We start from the raw sequence: 18,014 nt of genomic DNA, 5'->3' as shown, positions 1-18,014 counted from the left end.
GGTCTGACCTGCTCACATCTGTCCTCCTGCCCTCATAATCAAACCCTATAGCTACCAGTCAAAGTGAAGCTTTTCATCTAAGCACACAGTGAAGCATCACAGTACAGTATCCCCTACTACAGCCACACTGATAGTAGTCGTAGTTTTGTTCGACAAAGTGCCGAAATATATTTATTTTATCATAATTTTGAAAAATTACCGGTAGTTAATCGTTGCTCAATATCTTCAGGCTGTCAACTGTGTGGAGGAGCAAACCAGATCTACAGCTTCAGATGGATTTAATGGAGGTGAGGTCGTCTTCTGTCTGAATATTTAATTATACAGATTAAATCTTGGATGCACCATGCACGTCTTCTTCTAAGTATATTAAAAACACACTGTGTCAAAGAGCTATGATGAAGTGTGCGGGGGATGATTCATGACGTCATATCATGGGTTAAAATTAAAAAATCATCAATTATGAAATGTTTTTTTTTGGGGGGGGGGGGGTACAGTAAAACCTGATGGGAGAGAATCGTGCTGCGGTTATGTGTCAGCGCTGCCAGCTGTGTCGGGCCATAAAACAGGGATGACATCACATCCTTTAAAGATTGCTGCTACAGCGGGAATATGAAGACGAGGAGCTGAGTGATATCACATCTGTCACCGCTGAAGAGCTGCGCTGCTATAAAAACACGAGTCGTCACCTCGCGGTTCTCCCAGGGAGACGGAGAATGAGTAATCGAATAAAAGCAGATTGTCTGTCTCTGTCCTGTGTGTGATTAAAACTGATTTCATGATGTAATCAAACTGTACATGTCTGTGCAACTTATTAAACCTGAGGCTTTTAGAAGAAAATCCAATAAACTTACAACAACGAAGCGTTTCAATAACGCTCACAATCCAACATTTATGACTTCAGTACACAGCACTGTTTCTTATTTTACAACGCAAACCTGCACATTGTCAGAATGATCAAATCTGAACTAAAATCTTTGGCTCTGAAATTTAAGAGTCACATTTTCTTCTTTCTTTTTTTTTCTTTCTTACCTATTTTGGTGATGGCTTAAAACAAACTGAACCTGTAAAAAAACTGAGCTCACACTGAAGCGTTTAAAACACACTTTAGTAACGATCCGGGCGGCGCTCCAGCCTTTCAGGCCGAGCCTATAAACAGCAGAGCACACCCTCAGTGTAGCTGTGGCTGAATAATCATAGTTGTTGAGTGATGCTGTCTGTTTCTCTGTGCAATAAAACACTCTCTTCGAGCCGGGGGTAGCTGATGACAGAGGGGTAATCACACCCCGCCAGGTTTTCCTACGTTTCCTCATCACATAAGACACCATACACCCCAGTGTTATTATGGCTTTGTTCAGTAATAGCTCTCCATTTCATGTCTTTATGATTATGTGAAGAGCTGCTGAATAAAAACTGATGGTTCTGCAACACATTCATATATGAGTTATGTATTATTAAGTATTATTGTTGCACTTTGTCATGTAGCACCTATCAGAATGTCAGAATCAGTGCAAATCAAGGTATACATCTCTTTCATTTCCTGTCCTGTCTGTTTGGAGCTGCTGCAGGGAAAGAGTGAGTGTTGGTGCAGCCGATGAGCTGTGTGTCTGGGCAGGTAGAGGTTAAAGCGATGACCATGACATCGCTTTAGCCATGGTGCTGCTCTGTACAGTCCTGAAGAGGAACAAAGTGCAGATTGTTTAAAAAAAAAAATAGTGGAACCACATGAGGTTAAATCACAACAGACACTTCCCCAATCACTATGTCAACTTTTGTGACGTATGAACAAACCTCATGAGATTTCTTTTGGTCTTTTTTCCACACATGTATGTGAATGTACATGTAACTTTATGACATTTCAGCTCATCTTAGTGGGTCAGGTCACAGTGATGTTACTGCAGATACAAACTCCTATTGTTGCCGTGAACACAAAGAAACCAGTTGTATTTCTGAGCCACAGCATTACATCATGCAAACAAGGAAACTGTATAAAGGATGATGTATATTGTTGATTCTTGTTCTCCAAAATCTGGCAACAACTTCTGCAACAAAGCGAAAAAAACAAACAGCTGCACGGCCGCACAAAAATAACAAATCTCTGAACATTCAGTGCACGTGAATTGGGATGAATTACATATTTAACACAATTATAAAAGAGACTGAATTCATACCAAAATGAAAAAGAAAACAACGTCTTGTCTGGAAAAAAGGAAATTAACAAAACAAAATATAGGGTTTACTTTGGAACTGAACTTACCTTGGTGCCCGCACAGGCCTGGCCTTTCTTATACTCCTTATGACACATCCTCTTGTCTAGTTTAGTCCACAGAGCTTTGGCCTTCCAGGTGGTGACCTTCTCCTTCAGGCTGCTGTAGAAGGTGCTGCTGTCCGCGGGGTCGAGGTCCAGCTGTCTGCAGAGCACGTTGAAGGCCTGAAGGGCTCCTTTGCAGGTCGAGGCCTGGATGAAGTTCTCAAACAGCTTCCCCACATTGTCCCTCTCCTCCTCTGTCTCTCCCATCTTCCCCCGCTGCACTGGATGGTTCGCTGTGCCGAGGCTCCTGCTCACTTCAGCGCTCTCTGCCAGATGTGGCTACACCCTCAGCTTGGCCCGCACCGTCATGCCCAGTCTGAGGAGGCAAGACACATAACATCTGACGTCATCTCATGGCAAAGGATCCCGCACAGATGGCTGTGGGCGACGGATGTTTTTCCATATTCTGTTAAAGGTCTGATAAAATTGCTGCTGCCTTATTATATATTATTATTTCACTTCACTGAAATGATGAAGAGACTCAAAACATTTGAGTCATTTAAATTAAGCTGACAACACAGCTGTATTTTATCTGCTCTCTGACTCCAGTTCGCATTACTCAATTATCAGGAGAGCCTCCAGTACCACTCCTCACACAGACCCACTATCTGCACACCATGCATTTCGTAACAGAGTAAACTCACGCCCCCACACTCACCAGATAACATTTTGCATGCAGACAAGGGTAAAATGTGGCCGTCTGTCGTTGTGGAGCACATTTACTACTTCTACTTTTACAGAGCCATAACCACGTCGGCTTATAAAAAGAAGCAGTTTGTGGTTCTTAATACTTTTTAACTGCTTCAACAGCCTCAAGTTTGAGTGATGACTTCAACATATCTGCCATGGATAAATAAACTAAATTACTCTGCATTGTTATAAGATTTTAGTGCCTTATTTAAAACTGAAGCATTGGGCCTTAGTTGTATATTTTTGTAAGGGGAATGAACTGTAGGCTTTTTTTTTCTTTTTTTTTTATTTCTAGCATGAAGACCTTCATACAAAGTTTAATGGACACGAGAGCTTGTTAAATGGCACAAGGGAATCAACAATATGCATCCTACATTTTCACCAGTGGTTGGCACTGTCACCTCTCTGCAAGAAGGTTTTAGGTTCAATTCCCTCTTTCTGCGTGAAGTTGAAGTCGTGCATACAGTAGATTCTCTCCAGCTTCCTCCCACAGTCCAAAAACATGCACATTAATGACTCATTAGTGACTCTAATTCGTCCGTAGGTGTGAATCTGGGTGTGTGAGATTGTTTGTCTCTATATGTCAGCCCTGTGATACACTGGTGACCTGTCCAGGGTGAACTCTGCCCTCGACCTATGTCAGGATTTGCTCCAGCCCTGTGTGACCCCGCCCAGATAAGCAGAACATGGATGGACATGGACAATGGATGGATATACTGTCTATGGCATACATGCATATACAGAAACATGTGTTATTGTTGGTTCTTCGCTATTTCAACATGTCACAACATTTCATCTGCATACATCATATTCAACAAGGCCAAAAAGTGGTTTTCCTGTTATTTCAAACCAGTTCTCCTGAACATGGATGAGTAGGCAGGAGGAGTGGATGTATACGTCTGGTGGCGTCTTTACTCCAGCTGAAAAACCAGACAATGTTTCCCGCAGCTCTTTGAACGTGACTTGTTAAAACACACCAGACCAACACAGGTTGACTGGATCCTCCTTCTACTTAGCCTCATGTGCCTTCGGTAACTTTACATCTGTGCCTGTGTGTGTGTGTGTGTGTGAAAGACGCTGTTACCAAAACACACGCTCATCATGTCAGAGCAGAGCTGGACTGATAGAATTAAACACAATATAGCTCGCTCTCTCGTTTTCCTCCAATCAACCATCAAGCATTTAGAAAAAGATGCCAGGAAATCTGTGCCAGAAGTCGACATCAAAGCAAAATGTGGAAATTTTCTGCATTAAGCATGTGTGTGCTCACTTGGGCGGAGACCACGGCTTCCGTGAGATTTAGGAGAAGTCTGCCTTTGATATTTTAATGTCCCATGGAGTGGGATAGGCAGGGTTAGAGGAGAGGTCATGCTCGCTGTGCAGGACTCAAACAGTGCCCCTCAGTAATCCACTGTTACTGTCACAGTCCAGCCCCGGGGCCTCAGGTGGCAACGTGACCGTGTCATAAAACTGTTCGTACGCAGCTTCAGACAGAGTCAAATACACATGTGTATATAAAAAGTTACTCACGACATTCAATGTTTAATAGTTACGGGTCACGACATGTTTGTGATTTGAATGTAGTGAGGTTTTTAATGTTGTTCCCACAGCAACAGCGTTTGTCCCCGGGCTAAAATTAGCATATTAATTTACACAGGATCCTGTTTGGCCGTGTTTTTGCATCCTGTTTTGCTTCTGCTGTTGTTTTACATTTCAGAGAGTGAGTCAGGCAAAGGAAAGAGCAGCAACCAGGTCGCAGTGACACTGATCATCCAGGTGAGCTTCACACCTTCATAAAGCTCCGGACCTGTGGGAAGGTATACACCACGGACCCCTGAGGTCTTTCACAGCAAACATTCGGCTTCGAGCTCAGTGAGCTGACATTCCTGTGCCACGTGGCCAGAGCAGCTCTGAACTGCTCCATCAGCATGAGTCCAACACTGTGCGCCGCTATGCCTCTCGGTGGCTCCACCAGCCATCTAGTCACAGGACCACCTTCATAGTTTCGGGGGAATTTACTCTCTGATTGTCAGTGAGTGACGAGCAATGACTGAGACAGGCATGATATACGATGCAGGTGCTTTAATCTTTCATGCATGGCAGGAGACTCTGATGGGAAAATTGCTGTGTATTCTACCATGTGGTATGTCGAGTGTTTGGGGCCCAATATAAAAAATAAAAAAAAATCTCCTATAAAGCCTCTGCAGAGTCGTTTCTCTCACCAGCCGAGTTTTAAATAAGTTTCTTTGAGACTACAGGATGCAAATTTCCTGCCAAAAAAAGTAAACTTCCATTTTTTGTTAACTAGCAAAGGAGTGGCTATTTTTTCACAAGAGCTCCTAAAAATAATTTCATGTTGATATCATTTTATTCCTTAACCTTGGCTACTGTTCAAGAATCTCTCGTGACTTTGGTGGAAAGTTCAAATAAAGACATGTTGACTGCACTTATGCTTTCCCCCTTTACAGTCCGAGTAAAGTGGTAAAAAAGAAAGAAAAAAAGCCCAATTATTGGAACCATCTGTTGTATGCAGATGTCTGTGAGGAGGACTAATGAAAAGGTACCATTAACTGTCTTACCAGCCAAGTCAGCGCTCAACACTCAAACTGCATTGTGTCAGACAGAGTCCTATGACTTCACCATTTCAGTCTGACAGAATGGAAAGTCACTTGTGGGCAGACGGACTGAACCCACAGAGCGGCTGTAAAAATACAACTAATGACAGACAAAGCGGAAAAAATACTCACACACACACATTATACATCACAACCAAACCATAGAATACTTAAGAGGATCAGCGAGTTCAATGGTGTGTGCACGGTTTAAAAGTCCCATATTGCTGAAGGTGGGATTTCCATGCCTTCTTTATTAGAAAGCAGGACCAGGTGCGATATACATATTGTGGATGTGTTGAAGGCCTCGCTCCACAGAGAGATGCACACACAATCCATGCATTAAAACAAGCTGTCAGGACGTCTGTGAGGCTGTGATGTCACAACTACGCAGCCTGCCACGCCCACTGACCTTTTCTTTGTTGCTTTAACTTCATTTACAACTACAAAACCAAGCAGTAAATCTGTCACTGAGACAGCAAGCTACAGCATGGAAACAGGATGCACAGTGGTTGGACGTCAGATGGAGAATATATCTTTTCACACGGACGATAATCATGCAGGATGGCAGTTAAAGTCTGTCTTATTCTGAAATACTGGAGCTGTCTGATCATCGTCAGATTTACCAAACTACAGTAGTGAGGCATCACCAGTGTTTGGCCTGGCTGTGCATCACTCAGGAAACATTCAGCCCGTCATTACAGAGGCTCAGACAGACACAAACTGGCCTGTACTTGCTGGAGAGGGGAGTTACACTGACATACTTTCTACTTTTAAACCACAAATATGTCTTCTTAAGGTCATCAAAACTTTATCCAAACTATTCCATGGCTTGTTACTTTCATTTAACGATTCAAGTGATGTTTATGTATCATTCATGTGGCATTATTCACTTTACTTGTGACACACTGATCACAGAGATAAGTGTCTGTACTTTATGTGTAACTCAGATCCATATGGTGGAGTGTGGTGTGTGTAAATAAAAGCACTAGTGTGTGTATCTGAGACAAAGCGAGCCGTCACTGTCCAATATGATGGAGTGGGAATGTGAGGAATGTGAAAAATGTACCTGTTACACCTGAAGGGCAGAAAAAAAAGAGAAAAAGACAGAAATCAAAGCATGCACAGGCATGCCGCATTTAGACACACATAGTATATCCTTCCACATTCCCTTTTTAAAAAACAAGCATTACTCTACAACATCTGCAGCAGGGATGATCTGTCAAGGAACAATAAAGAGGATTTAACAGATAATGTGTTAGTACTTCTCTCTGTTCTCTATAAAGTCTATGGCATTTGATCCTCCTGAGGACAGATGAGTCACAGATATATATATACATATGTATGTATATATATATAGTGTATGTGACACTGACTCAAAGGGACCTACAGGATCCATGTTTACTGTAATAATAGAACATAAAACCCAGTGTGACATGTGCATCATTGAGCAATGAACACAGACCATAAAATTGGCCATATGAGCCTTACGCAGGTAATATATGTTACTACGACTTCCTTCCTGCTGCAACTGATGATTGTTTTCATTGTCAGTTACACTTCTGATCATTTTTTGGTCTACGCAATGATAAAATTTTAGTATGCATGATTAAATTTCACACTATTTCTTCATAAAGCCCTATGTGACTTCATAAAATGTCTTGTTTTGTCCAATCAATAGTCCAAAACTTTAAAGGTATTCAGTTTACGTACACATTACATACAGAAAAGAAGCAAAATTTTACATCTCAGAAGCTGCAACTTGGTGATTTTTGCTTGAAAAACTTACTGACTTAAAACTATGAATGAATTCAATCAAAATAATTGGTGACAAATTTTCTGGCAAACAACTCAACTCTTAATCAACTAAGTGTTTCACCCTTGACTGCCCAAGGGTTTTATCCAAAATAATCACATTTGACCACCCAATGTGACCATGTGTTTGCCAGAGACTATACTTGCTACAGGAAAGTTAAATTTAAAACAAACAGTTAAACTTTGACAGTGACAAAACTATAAAGCTTGAACTGAGAGTCGAAGCAGTGATGTAATGTCTTCATTTGTTTCTGCAGACCACATATCTCCAGGCTATCAGAATACAATGGGAAGCTGACTACACAAGGAAAACATTGGGAGTGCTGGGAAATGCACATAGTCCAGTGTAGTCAGCCAGCCAGCTACAGTAATTACAGACTGGACTCAAGAAAACCAGGAAGGAACCATCTGTAGGCCTGATAAGGAGGCAGCGTGCCTCAGAAAACACTGCTCTCATGTGGACTTCAGCTCTGCCAGCTCTGCCCTTCACCAGGCCCCAGAGCTGCACGGTATTATCTCAACGCTCTGAAGTCTGGCTGCGTGTTCAGGCAGCGGTGCCAACACAAAAGAAGATCAGTCAGGAGCAAGGTAGAAAGACTGGCAGAGCGCGGAAAATGTCAGTCAACTTCACAGGAGAAAACTATTCATTTACACAAACAGAAGGCGGCTTGTGGAGCTTGTGAAGCTTCAGAGCTGCCGTCTGCTCAGAGACGCCAGCCCACCTGCCTACACAATGTGACGCAACACATTTTAATTTTCATTTGATTTAGAAAGCTCCACTTCTGCAATATAGGTAAATCTCAATGTCAATACACTATTTAAATTAAAATGATCTTGTGCAATATATCAGCCACTATCAGAGCCAATACTTCTGCTGATAACTGTAGTTTATGAAATGTCCTATCATCTGCAATTAATCGATCTCGTGTTATAAAATAAAGTTGTCAAAAGTGCCACAATCCTGATTTACAGTCATCAGAGAATTACAAATGAGATGGCGCAGACTGGCACAAGGGGTCAAAGGTCAGAGTCGGCATCTTTAACTCATCCATATCACAGGAGCGGACAGCCCAGGTTTAGACTGCAGTATTAACTGTGTGGCAAGAATAGCAGATTCTGTAAGGCAACAATCATTGAAGCCAGGCTCAGAATAGACAAAGTGTCATGTTGCAGAAAAAAAAAAAACAGCACATGACCTGAAAACATATCAACAGGAGCTAGAAACTGTAAACATGAGACCATGTAAACAAGATGAACACGAGAGGACAAAGTTCAACTCAATAACACTCTCACCTCTGTTGACCTGCTACCGGGCCCTGATAGCAACACAGACTCATAATAAGTCTCACTAAACAAAATGTTAAAAATGATTTATCTGTCAAACTGAATCATGGCCATGCACCAAAAAAACAAAACAAAACAGATAAGATAACTTCTTTTGCATTTCAAAACGCTCCGAGAACAAAGTGTGTGACGCCTCCCATCCAAACTCTTCCTGTGGAGAGTTTCCTGTCCAGATCAAAGCACGGGAGCAGAGCTGCCTCTGTAAAATCCCACCTCTGTGGTTTTAAAGCCATGTTTAAAAAGACATGTTTAAAAAGACATGTTTAAAAACCCATTGCAGTGTGTTGCTGTGTCTGCCAGAGGGGACCCGGTAATGACATCCTGGGGTTCATTTACTAAAATAACTCCCTGTTGGTTTTAGATGTGGTTTTTCCCAATGTCGCGATGCATTAAGAGCTTCACAGAAAGCAGAAATGTTTGTCATGGTAACTAAAAATGTTGTGTCCTATTTTGATCTGACCTGCGTTTGGCAGAGCAGCGTTCTTACTGAGGAGACGGGAACTGACTGGACAACTAGCTTCACTGTTGTTGTGTTTTTGTTTTTGATACAGGAGAAAAACTGTTTGTTTGATTACAGACTCGCAGACTGCAGCGGGGGCGACAAGCCCCACCTATCTCTGAGAGTTCCTATCTCTTTTGTTTAACTGGGCACATGTGTCCGTTTTTTATGCCGTGGAACAGGGAAGGAAACATATTGCAAAGAGGAAGGAGAAAGTTCACAACACCTCCCTGGCAATAATGAGCACAAGCTTCCACTCGCAGGCCACAAGAAGCACGTTCACATTGTTTTATCCACAGCAGGACGTCCTATAACATAACTTTATCACTCTGATATATAAAGCTGGTTGATTAATTCATTCACAAAACCATTGATCGTTTGATCTAAATAACTTTTTTTAACTACAGTATGAACATGTTACCTGTTATTATTAACTATACACAGTGAAACAGCGTCATACATATCCCAAACACTGCTTTGTTATCCTATATTTGTGTTTTCTCTCGGCTCCACAGCAACTTTCTGTGTTGACAGGGGATCATGAATCACCTGTAATCACAGCATAAGCCTTGCAGCTATTTAGCTAAACCACAAGATGAAGTATTAGCCCCAAAAAACACTGCATCTCTTATTGAGCAACACACTTTGAGATCACAGCACATGAATGACTCAATGAAAGGCTTAGCGAGCGAGGGAGGGGGGGGGATAATGTGGTGGCAGTTGTAGTATAAATCACAGTGAGCCATCAGCGTGTGGGGCCAAAGACCAGACACTGTATGTATGCACACTGTTTAGATGATAGCGCGTTCACTGGCGGAGTTTAGGAGTTTGTTTGTAAGAAGAGTTTGAATCTTACTGGCTGGACGCAGGACGCCGCTGCGCTCTGTTTTTCAACGGTCGTGAAATGCACAGGAAATGATTGCTCACCCAAAGCTACCACAGTTTATATGACTCCTCTGACCTCTCCTAAGAAATGTTGCTGAACGCTCCTGCATCATCGTGCAGTATGAATGAATCGAAACGTATGAATCATACCAGACTCAGTGTGTTGAAATGTGGAAGAGGAAGAAACAAATTGAGCCCATCCACAATGTACTATTAAGGCTCAGTTATTGATCTCATTTATTCCTCAAATATCTCTTTTTTTCTCCTCCTTAGACCAAATATGTGTGTGTGTGGTTGTGTGTGTCCTGCTTCGTGAGGAATGCAGTGTTTACCAGACTGTGTATTATCAGTAGCAGTTAGATGCATGAACCTGCAGCCACACTGGAAAACATTAACAAGCAGTTTGTGTAACTCACTGTGCTCCTTTCAGCAGCCTGACAGTAAAGCCTGTCAACACCACACCTTCCTTTATTATTATTATTCACCTGGTGTCACTTCAACCGACAAAACCAGGCCAGGAGATCTACGTATACTCGCTGTGAAGAAGCTGCTGAGCAGGTGGGGTCAGCCCGAGGGAGGCTTTTAAAAGGAAAACTCACGGTGACAGACTAATGGTGGGATTTTAAAAACACAAAGCCCCCTGCGGTGAGGGATGATAGTGAGTGACATGACATCGCTTTACCTGTTTCTGCTGTTTTTTTCTCTTCCCACCTTTGAGCTTGTCACTTCACAGGGCGTTGTGTGAAAAGCAGCTTGTGATTTATGCTCAAAAAGTGATTTGTGGCTTTGTCGTACAGTATAGCTATCAGCAGTACAAAAATGCAGATTACGCAAGAAGTGGAGATAAGTTTTGTTTTATCAGGGAGTAGACAAGACAAGCCAAGCTGCCTGACTCAGTTCACACAATGTTCAATCAAGGTTTTCAAAGTAAAAGATTTAGCAGCTGCTCATAAAAGTCCAAACCCCCACTCCCACCAGCAAAATGAAGCTACTGAGCTGTATTCAATGTGACTTTATAGTGAGTTCATAGTGATATTATTTACTCCTGGAGACCTTCATTGAAGCACAGTTTCATACTGTAACTTTAGTCAATGATGTTGGTGCTGAGACACAACAGGTCCAAACTTCAGTCAGGTGTTTCAGCTCCACACAAGCTCATTCACAAAGCTACTACAAAGTGTAAAACAAAAGGTAGGCTACTCACCTCATATCTGAACCAGTTGAAACTCTCCTTCCTCCCAGTATCTCCCGTCTAACAGGGTCCTGGCAGCGCTGTGTTGCCGGTGCTCGGTGTCAGTCTGACAGGCGGTAGTTTCTCTGTAATGCTGCTGTTGCTGCTGCTGGGTCAGTGCAGGAGGAGGGCGGTGCTCCGCTGGCAGACACATCCCCAGGGCAGCAGCTACTGGGACTCACCCACTCACTAACTGACTGTTGTTTAATCCAGGGGGATCCAGACTTTCTCATGTCAAAGTTCAGCACTTCACAGACCACCCGCTGTCATCTGATAACCTGCGAGTGCGAGTTTACCTCGAGGGAGAAAAGACCAGCAACACAACAGACTGGATGTTTGGGGTTGAATCTGTTCGGTCTGCAGATCTAAAAATACAAAAAAAAGAAAAAGGAAAAAAAAGTATGAACTTATTTCGGCTACACTATACTTGACACAGATTTAAAGGTACATTTCAAGATTATTAGTATAAACTGTATGTAGCCTACATAAAAGCAGATATCGACAATGGAAACTTCTTTCTGATAGCTACAGGACTCAACACACAGGTTTTCCAGGTGTACTTCCTCGTTAAACGCGAGACCACCTGGCGCCACGCGCCCCTGCCTGGTGAAACAACACGTTTTACGTTTTACTGCGTGTCAGCAGAAGCAGCGGTCCACAGCACGTGGACGAAACCACTGGACTGACGCTGCAAATGTGAGTGTGTCAATGTATTGGATACATAAGGTTCACTGTGAAGGGAAATGACGCCATCTCCTGGCTGCGCTAAGAAACTACAAGGTGTCATGTTTTTATCTCAACCCTTGAGTTTGGTAATGAAAAATGTTGTGGTTTAGTTTCTCCCAACTCTAACATCGGTGTAACCATCTCCCACCACAATGCATTAATGATGTGTGTCATTTTGTATGTGCGCTGCCAGAAATCTGCCAGCAGGCTTTAGTTTTGACTGTTTGACTGTTTTGCGTGGGGTTAAATTGACATTTGGATTAAAATGTAGCCTGGTATTTATATTTGACACTTAGCTTAGATTGAACATTCATTTTTACACTGTTAGGATATATGTTGTTTTACATTACTTTCTGTGCAAAATGATAGAGAAATGTGAGAAAGGTGAGTTATATTTTCAAAATATATTAGCGATGAAATTGTAAGTTATATTGTTATATTTAAAGCTTCATTGGGTGGGTTGTGTCTTATTTTGGTAAGTAGGTTAAACAATTCAAAGACTGTCTTTTACTTTGAAAATGGGAAAACAGCATCGTCCTCATTTGATCACGTGTTTTTCTGAAAGTGGCCGAGTCAGTTTTCATTCAGATTGATGGAAAGTTTTCTCAAAAGTCTTTATATTTGTATATTTTCCAGATATTCTTGAGAGTCTCGATTTCTTTTTATAGTCGTGGAGGTCGTTGCTATAGGCTATATTTTTTATTATTATCATCATTGTCACACACATAATATGGAAACAAATCGACTTGCTTAAACAAAGTTAAATAAGTTTATGGGACACCTGCGACTCATTTCGATACAAATCATTAATTATGCAGAAGTGAACTAATATTTTCTATTTATTCTTTTTTAACTGTTTAGTCGGGATACTTTCACACGTGTGAGGTGATGACCCCGCAGGGCTGGAGGCGGATCAGCTGCGGTGACGCTGCGGGGTGTTGAGCATCACGGCCTCGCCAGCACCACACCCTCCTCACAGTGCAGCAGCAGCAGCAGCAGCAGCAGCATCAGCAGCAGCAGCATCAGCACCATGAGCAGCATGATGCAGGTCGTCCTGCTCGTCTCGGCTCTCACCGCAGTCTGCAGCGGGATCCTCCCTGAGATAGTGGACTCGGGCATCGGCCACATCCTGGAGGACAACACCGGCGACCAGGGACAATCGGAGCTGGACCGTGTGTTTGTGGAAGTGGAGCAACTGCCAGAGGATCCGCAGCAGAAGCCTGGGGATACGTTTCACCAAGTAGGCAGCTAGTTGCACATTTTATTATAGCTTTGTTTATTACATAACATCAGTAGGTAGTACACTGCTCACTATCTTTGTTATAAGTTGGTATCTGCAAATCATGCAGCAGAGGAATGAGCTAGAAAATGGGAGTTGTCTCTCGCCTGCATCTGTTTGGCTGAGATCTGTGAGTGATCATGTGTCCAATCCTTCCAGAGGGAGAACAACAGTGTCAGTCTGAGCCCTGATCACAGCGACCTTCCTGCAGGTCAACACAATGAGACTGGCCCTGACAAAGTGAGTGATAATGAATCTGTCCACACCTCAGTAGAACAGGTGGGTTTGTAAACAAGAAACAAAAAAAGCGAGACTGTTTGTTTCCTCTTTGTGAATGAAATTTAACAGATGTTGCTCTGTCACACACAGGAGACCAACAACATCAGCACCACAACTGTCCTGCCCAGTGACTTAGAAAACAGTATTGATCGCGTAAGTTCCTTCATGTGCTCTGAATATGTCGCTATACACAGGCCAGTAGGAAATCCATCCTTTAAATAGAGCTTTTGGTTTTTAAATACTTAATATAAATGCAGAAAAGAGGGAGTTCATTGTTGAGACAGATTGCAGAGAAACAGCAGACGTGGATTGCTGTCTACATGGCAGCTCTGGGAGTCTGTGCTATAATAAAACTAGAGGACGTGCTTCTGCCTTCATAAATATGTTGCAGGATTTCTGTCTATGCAGCTCAGAAGCTTAGTTTATTTAGATCTTCATCTTCATTTTGCTTTCTGGACAAAATACTCCTGACCTGAATACATATTAATTTCAGAGTTTCTCTACCTGTGGTGTTTGAATCCTATTTAACATCACATAATATATGAATTTATAATACAAGTGTATTGAGTTTAGTTTCACATATCATTTGGTGTTTAGTATCTATATAGCAGCTCACCGATGTTTTTGAAAATGTAAACAATGTCATCCTTATGTGATTACTGGGAATTATGACATCATGGAGTTGGAAAATGAAGTTGCACACCCCCTTATGTAACCCCCCACACCCCCTCCTCTTTCCTGTCACTAGGGCTGCAACACTCATGAGGACTGTGGGACGGGAAGATACTGTCTCTCTGTCTCGCACGACTCCAGGTGTCTGCCTTGCAAAGCACTGGATGTGGTAAGTGAATCCAATATGGACGCCTTCACATACAAGTCACTAGCAGCAGCAGCAGCAGCAGCTGTGGTTTTCACCTCAACTGCATTGCAGTGTGTCCACAAGTGTAACTGGAGTGTGCTGCTCGTGGACGCCGTGTCCTGTGAGCTTCACATGAAACGACGTCACGTGTCGGTCAAGGTTGAATAATCTTATCGAGGACTTGTTTTTGGTTTTTATGTTGAATCTTAATTGGATGAATTTGGTTTTGGGACAGCACAGTAAAAAGTAATGCAAAGGGAGAAGAGACTGGCAGTCGGCCAAACAAGGACACATAGCCGGGATAATAAATACAGAGGACAGGATCTGTGTCTCGTCAAAAACGATGCACAGGAAAAAAAGAAAATGCATGGACGTAACCAGTTCTCTGCACCACCTAATTAACTATTCATAAAGGATGTGTATAGGACAGGAACTTCTCTCTGTGCTGTCAGAGGCAAAAGACTTCACACTCAGAATCATTAATGCTGTTGATGAGTTTCAGCCGCGTTTAACTGAAGGTACTACAAGAATTTAAAGTCTGTGAAGTGAAGTGTTGGCTGAGTTTCTTCTGTCCTTTCAGTCCTGCACTAAAGACGTGGAGTGCTGTGGGGAGCAGCTGTGTGTGTGGGGTCAGTGCACTCAAAACGCAACAAAAGGAGAAGCTGGCAGCACCTGTCAGCGCCAGACTGACTGCAGCCCCGACCTCTGCTGTGCTTTCCACAGAGGTACAGTACAGGACGCACAGTGCTCTCTACGCTGATTGCTTGTTCTCCTAGAAGTCAGTCAGTGGTATGTGTGTTATTTCCTTTACGTGTGTTCAGCCCTCCTCTTCCCCGTCTGCTCGGCCAAGCCCATCGAGCGCGAGCGCTGCTTTGGCGCCTCCAACCACCTGGCAGCGCTGCTGTCCTGGGACGATAAGGGCGAGGGACCGGCGAAACACTGTCCCTGTGCAGGAGACCTCCACTGCCAGCACCTGGGGTGAGCACAGCACATTTAATACCACAAAATGTCTTAATTAAAAACACAGAGCTATGCAACGTTAATCCCTGACTCCACACTGTGGTGCTCTGCTGTTTGACAGGAGAGGGTCCATGTGCCTTAAAGGAGAGGACTCGAGTGAAGAGGACCTGTCAGACACCCTGTACTCAGAGATAGACTATATACTCTAGACACAGTTTAGTTTGATTCACGTTGCATCTGGACCTGAGTCTCTACTTTGCTGCAAGGTTTTAGCACTAAATCCAAAGTGATCAAGCTATACAGCATGAAAAAAGATGGAAATATAGTATATGTTTCTGAAAATGTAGATAAAAGCAGGAAACACATACCTACACACATACAGTATATATATATATTTGCAAAATCCTATTGATACTAAATCATGGTTTCTTGACCATGTGCTGCTGCATCTTTATATTTTACTATAACCTTCACTTTTATCTAGTGCTAATCCCAGAAATAAGCGCTCACTGTCTAAATTTGTCATGTCATTGTCACTGGCACTCGCAGCGCTGCAACATCCTGATAAACTCAGACCAAAATAGAACAGAGTTACCTTTGAACCACCGAATTTGCAGTCTCACTCCATTTACAACAAAAACAAACAGGTGCAAGTCACGGTCCGTGTCCTGTATAACCAGGAAAACTAAATGACAGAAGCAGTCACAGTTGCAGTCATGTTGTTTGACGGCTGCCAAGTATCACCCACCACCATCACCCAGATTGTTTGACGTGACGCCAGCGCTTCACTCCTTTTAGATGAAACTTCAAAGTTGTTTCAGAGTGAATCTAATTCTGGCTGCTCGTTGTTCAGCTCTATTTTCTTCTCTGCGCTTGGCCTCGTTATGCCCGAGAGGCATTTTTGCCGACCTTTGCTGCTTGATCCTCCAAAAACTTGCCTTGCTGCCTAGAAACACCTTTGTGTTGTTTTTTTGTTTCACAGAGTTATGCTGTATGTTTTTCAGAGCTAAGCCTCAACACTTGTAAGACTCAGAGATGGCGTGTTATTGAATGTGTAACAAGAGGAAACATTGTCCATCGTGTCATGGTGTGATCTATTCTCCTCATATTGGTTGTTTGTGTATATAATGATTATGAAAATTGTGTTTTTCTTTTATAAATGAACTGAATACTATGGCACTTTATTCTAGTAATGCACTCATCAGGCAGGTCCTCGTATCCATTTGCAAATGCTTTAAATTGTACAGTTGTTCTTCATTAACTAAAATGTGGGGTTTAAATCCTGTTTCACTTATTAAAGTATTAAAACTGGGCTAAAAAAGGGGCCAAAGGATATCTGTTTGTTTGCTTTTCTTTCTTTCTTTGGACTAAGCCTGCTCTCCTATGAGCTCTGAATCATGACATTGTGAGCATCATCATCATTATCTAGTTTCAAATGACCTCTAAATATAAGAACATCTCCCATGACATTAGTGCCGGAGGAAAAACGTTGGTTGTGGCCTCTGTGTGTGTGTGTGTGACCCTGGCTGATAAGTCTTTGCAGGACTAAATAGAGACCATAGCGCCCCAGCTGTCTAACTGGGGCTCCAGCTATTCAGTGTTTTTAGACCACATACTGCAAGCATAAGCAATGAGGCTGTATTTTACTCTTGCCCTGAAGAACTAGAAATAATATTAATCTGAAAATTTAAAGGTATATTTTAGGTAATGTAGGTAAATGTTGTTACTTTTTAAAAACACACATTTAATCCCCTCACAACACCCAATACCTCATGTTACTTGAATGTGCTTCAGGAATTTGCCATTTCAATATATGGGCTGGATGGTGAACTAGTGATGCAGTCCAAACCTGATGTTTGTGGATACAGGCAAAAAAAAAAAACCAGAAAAATAAGTGGAGAAACAGGACGACGACACCCTGATCCACAGGACACTAGGGCTCACTGAATGGTTTGATGAGAATGAAAAAATGAAAAGATGTGAATCATGTGCTGCAACTCAACCCACTTGAACACCTATGGGAGATTTCGGACCAACATGATCAATAGCGCTCGCCTCCTCCATCAGCAAATGAAGAGCTGTCATTAAGAAGAATGATGTTCATTCCTCCGGCAGAGTTTAGACTAGAATCAGTGCCAAGGTGCACTGAAGCTGATTTGGTGGCCCGTGGTGGTCCCAACACCTCACCAAGAGACAGGTTGGTTTTCTATTGAATTTGTGCTGGATGTTAAAAGAATAGTTCACACAAAATTCAAATTGCACTCATTATCTACTCACCCTCATGTCGACTAAGGGCTGGGAGAAGTTTCAGAGTTATCCGTGGCTTCTCTGAGTTACAGGGGGTCTCAGCGTAGCAGTGCATGTCCAGTATAACGGTTGCAAAAAAGACACACCAAAAAACATACCTCCATGCTGCTTGTATGTAATGTCCGTCTTGTATTGAAGCCCCGAAATGCGAAATTGTTCCGGAAAAAAATTAAATAAGTCTATATTTCAAGCTTGTTTGTAGCGGAAGCTCCTCTTCCTG

General features: G+C 42.5%; 2 protein-coding genes across 4 annotated transcripts in view; one reads left to right on the top strand and one right to left on the bottom strand.

Annotated features, from left to right (window-relative positions):
- The window catches only part of mical2a (microtubule associated monooxygenase, calponin and LIM domain containing 2a), a 35,206-nt gene extending 23,387 nt beyond the window's left edge, over positions 1-11,819 (bottom strand). For 2 of the 3 annotated variants that reach the window (XM_084001467.1, XM_084001468.1), the window contains exons 1-2: positions 11,358-11,818; positions 2,255-2,624 (exon numbers count right to left, since the gene is read on the bottom strand). In XM_084001467.1, the coding sequence (XP_083857593.1) occupies positions 2,255-2,515 (261 nt within the window). In that variant the 5' untranslated portion in view covers positions 2,516-2,624; positions 11,358-11,818. Of the gene's footprint in view, positions 1-2,254; positions 2,625-11,357 lie in introns of all 3 variants that reach the window. The other variant, XM_084001466.1, reaches the window with a different exon arrangement.
- Positions 11,820-11,921: 102 nt separating this feature from the next.
- Positions 11,922-16,772, top strand: dkk3a (dickkopf WNT signaling pathway inhibitor 3a). The gene is made up of 8 exons (XM_084001528.1): positions 11,922-12,080; positions 12,972-13,350; positions 13,549-13,668; positions 13,759-13,821; positions 14,417-14,509; positions 15,108-15,252; positions 15,349-15,505; positions 15,609-16,772. The coding sequence occupies exons 2-8, from the start codon at positions 13,141-13,143 to the stop codon at positions 15,694-15,696; spliced, it is 876 nt and encodes a 291-aa protein (XP_083857654.1). The 5' UTR covers positions 11,922-12,080; positions 12,972-13,140; the 3' UTR covers positions 15,697-16,772.
- Positions 16,773-18,014: the final 1,242 nt, after the last annotated feature.

This window comes from Trachurus trachurus, assembly GCF_905171665.1.
Source record: "Trachurus trachurus genome assembly, chromosome: 3".
NCBI lineage: Eukaryota > Metazoa > Chordata > Actinopteri > Carangiformes > Carangidae > Trachurus > Trachurus trachurus.
This window is presented reverse-complemented; position numbering and strand designations above follow the sequence as displayed.

Bases quoted from the DNA above. Each gene is read 5' to 3' on its own strand.
- dkk3a (XM_084001528.1), top strand. From the start codon at position 13,141: ATGAGCAGCATGATGCAGGTCGTCCTGCTCGTCTCGGCTCTCACCGCA. The intron at 13,822-14,416 runs GTAAGTTCCTTC...TCCTGTCACTAG, and splicing joins TAGAAAACAGTATTGATCGC to GGCTGCAACACTCATGAGGA. The intron at 15,506-15,608 runs GTGAGCACAGCA...GCTGTTTGACAG, and splicing joins CTCCACTGCCAGCACCTGGG to GAGAGGGTCCATGTGCCTTA.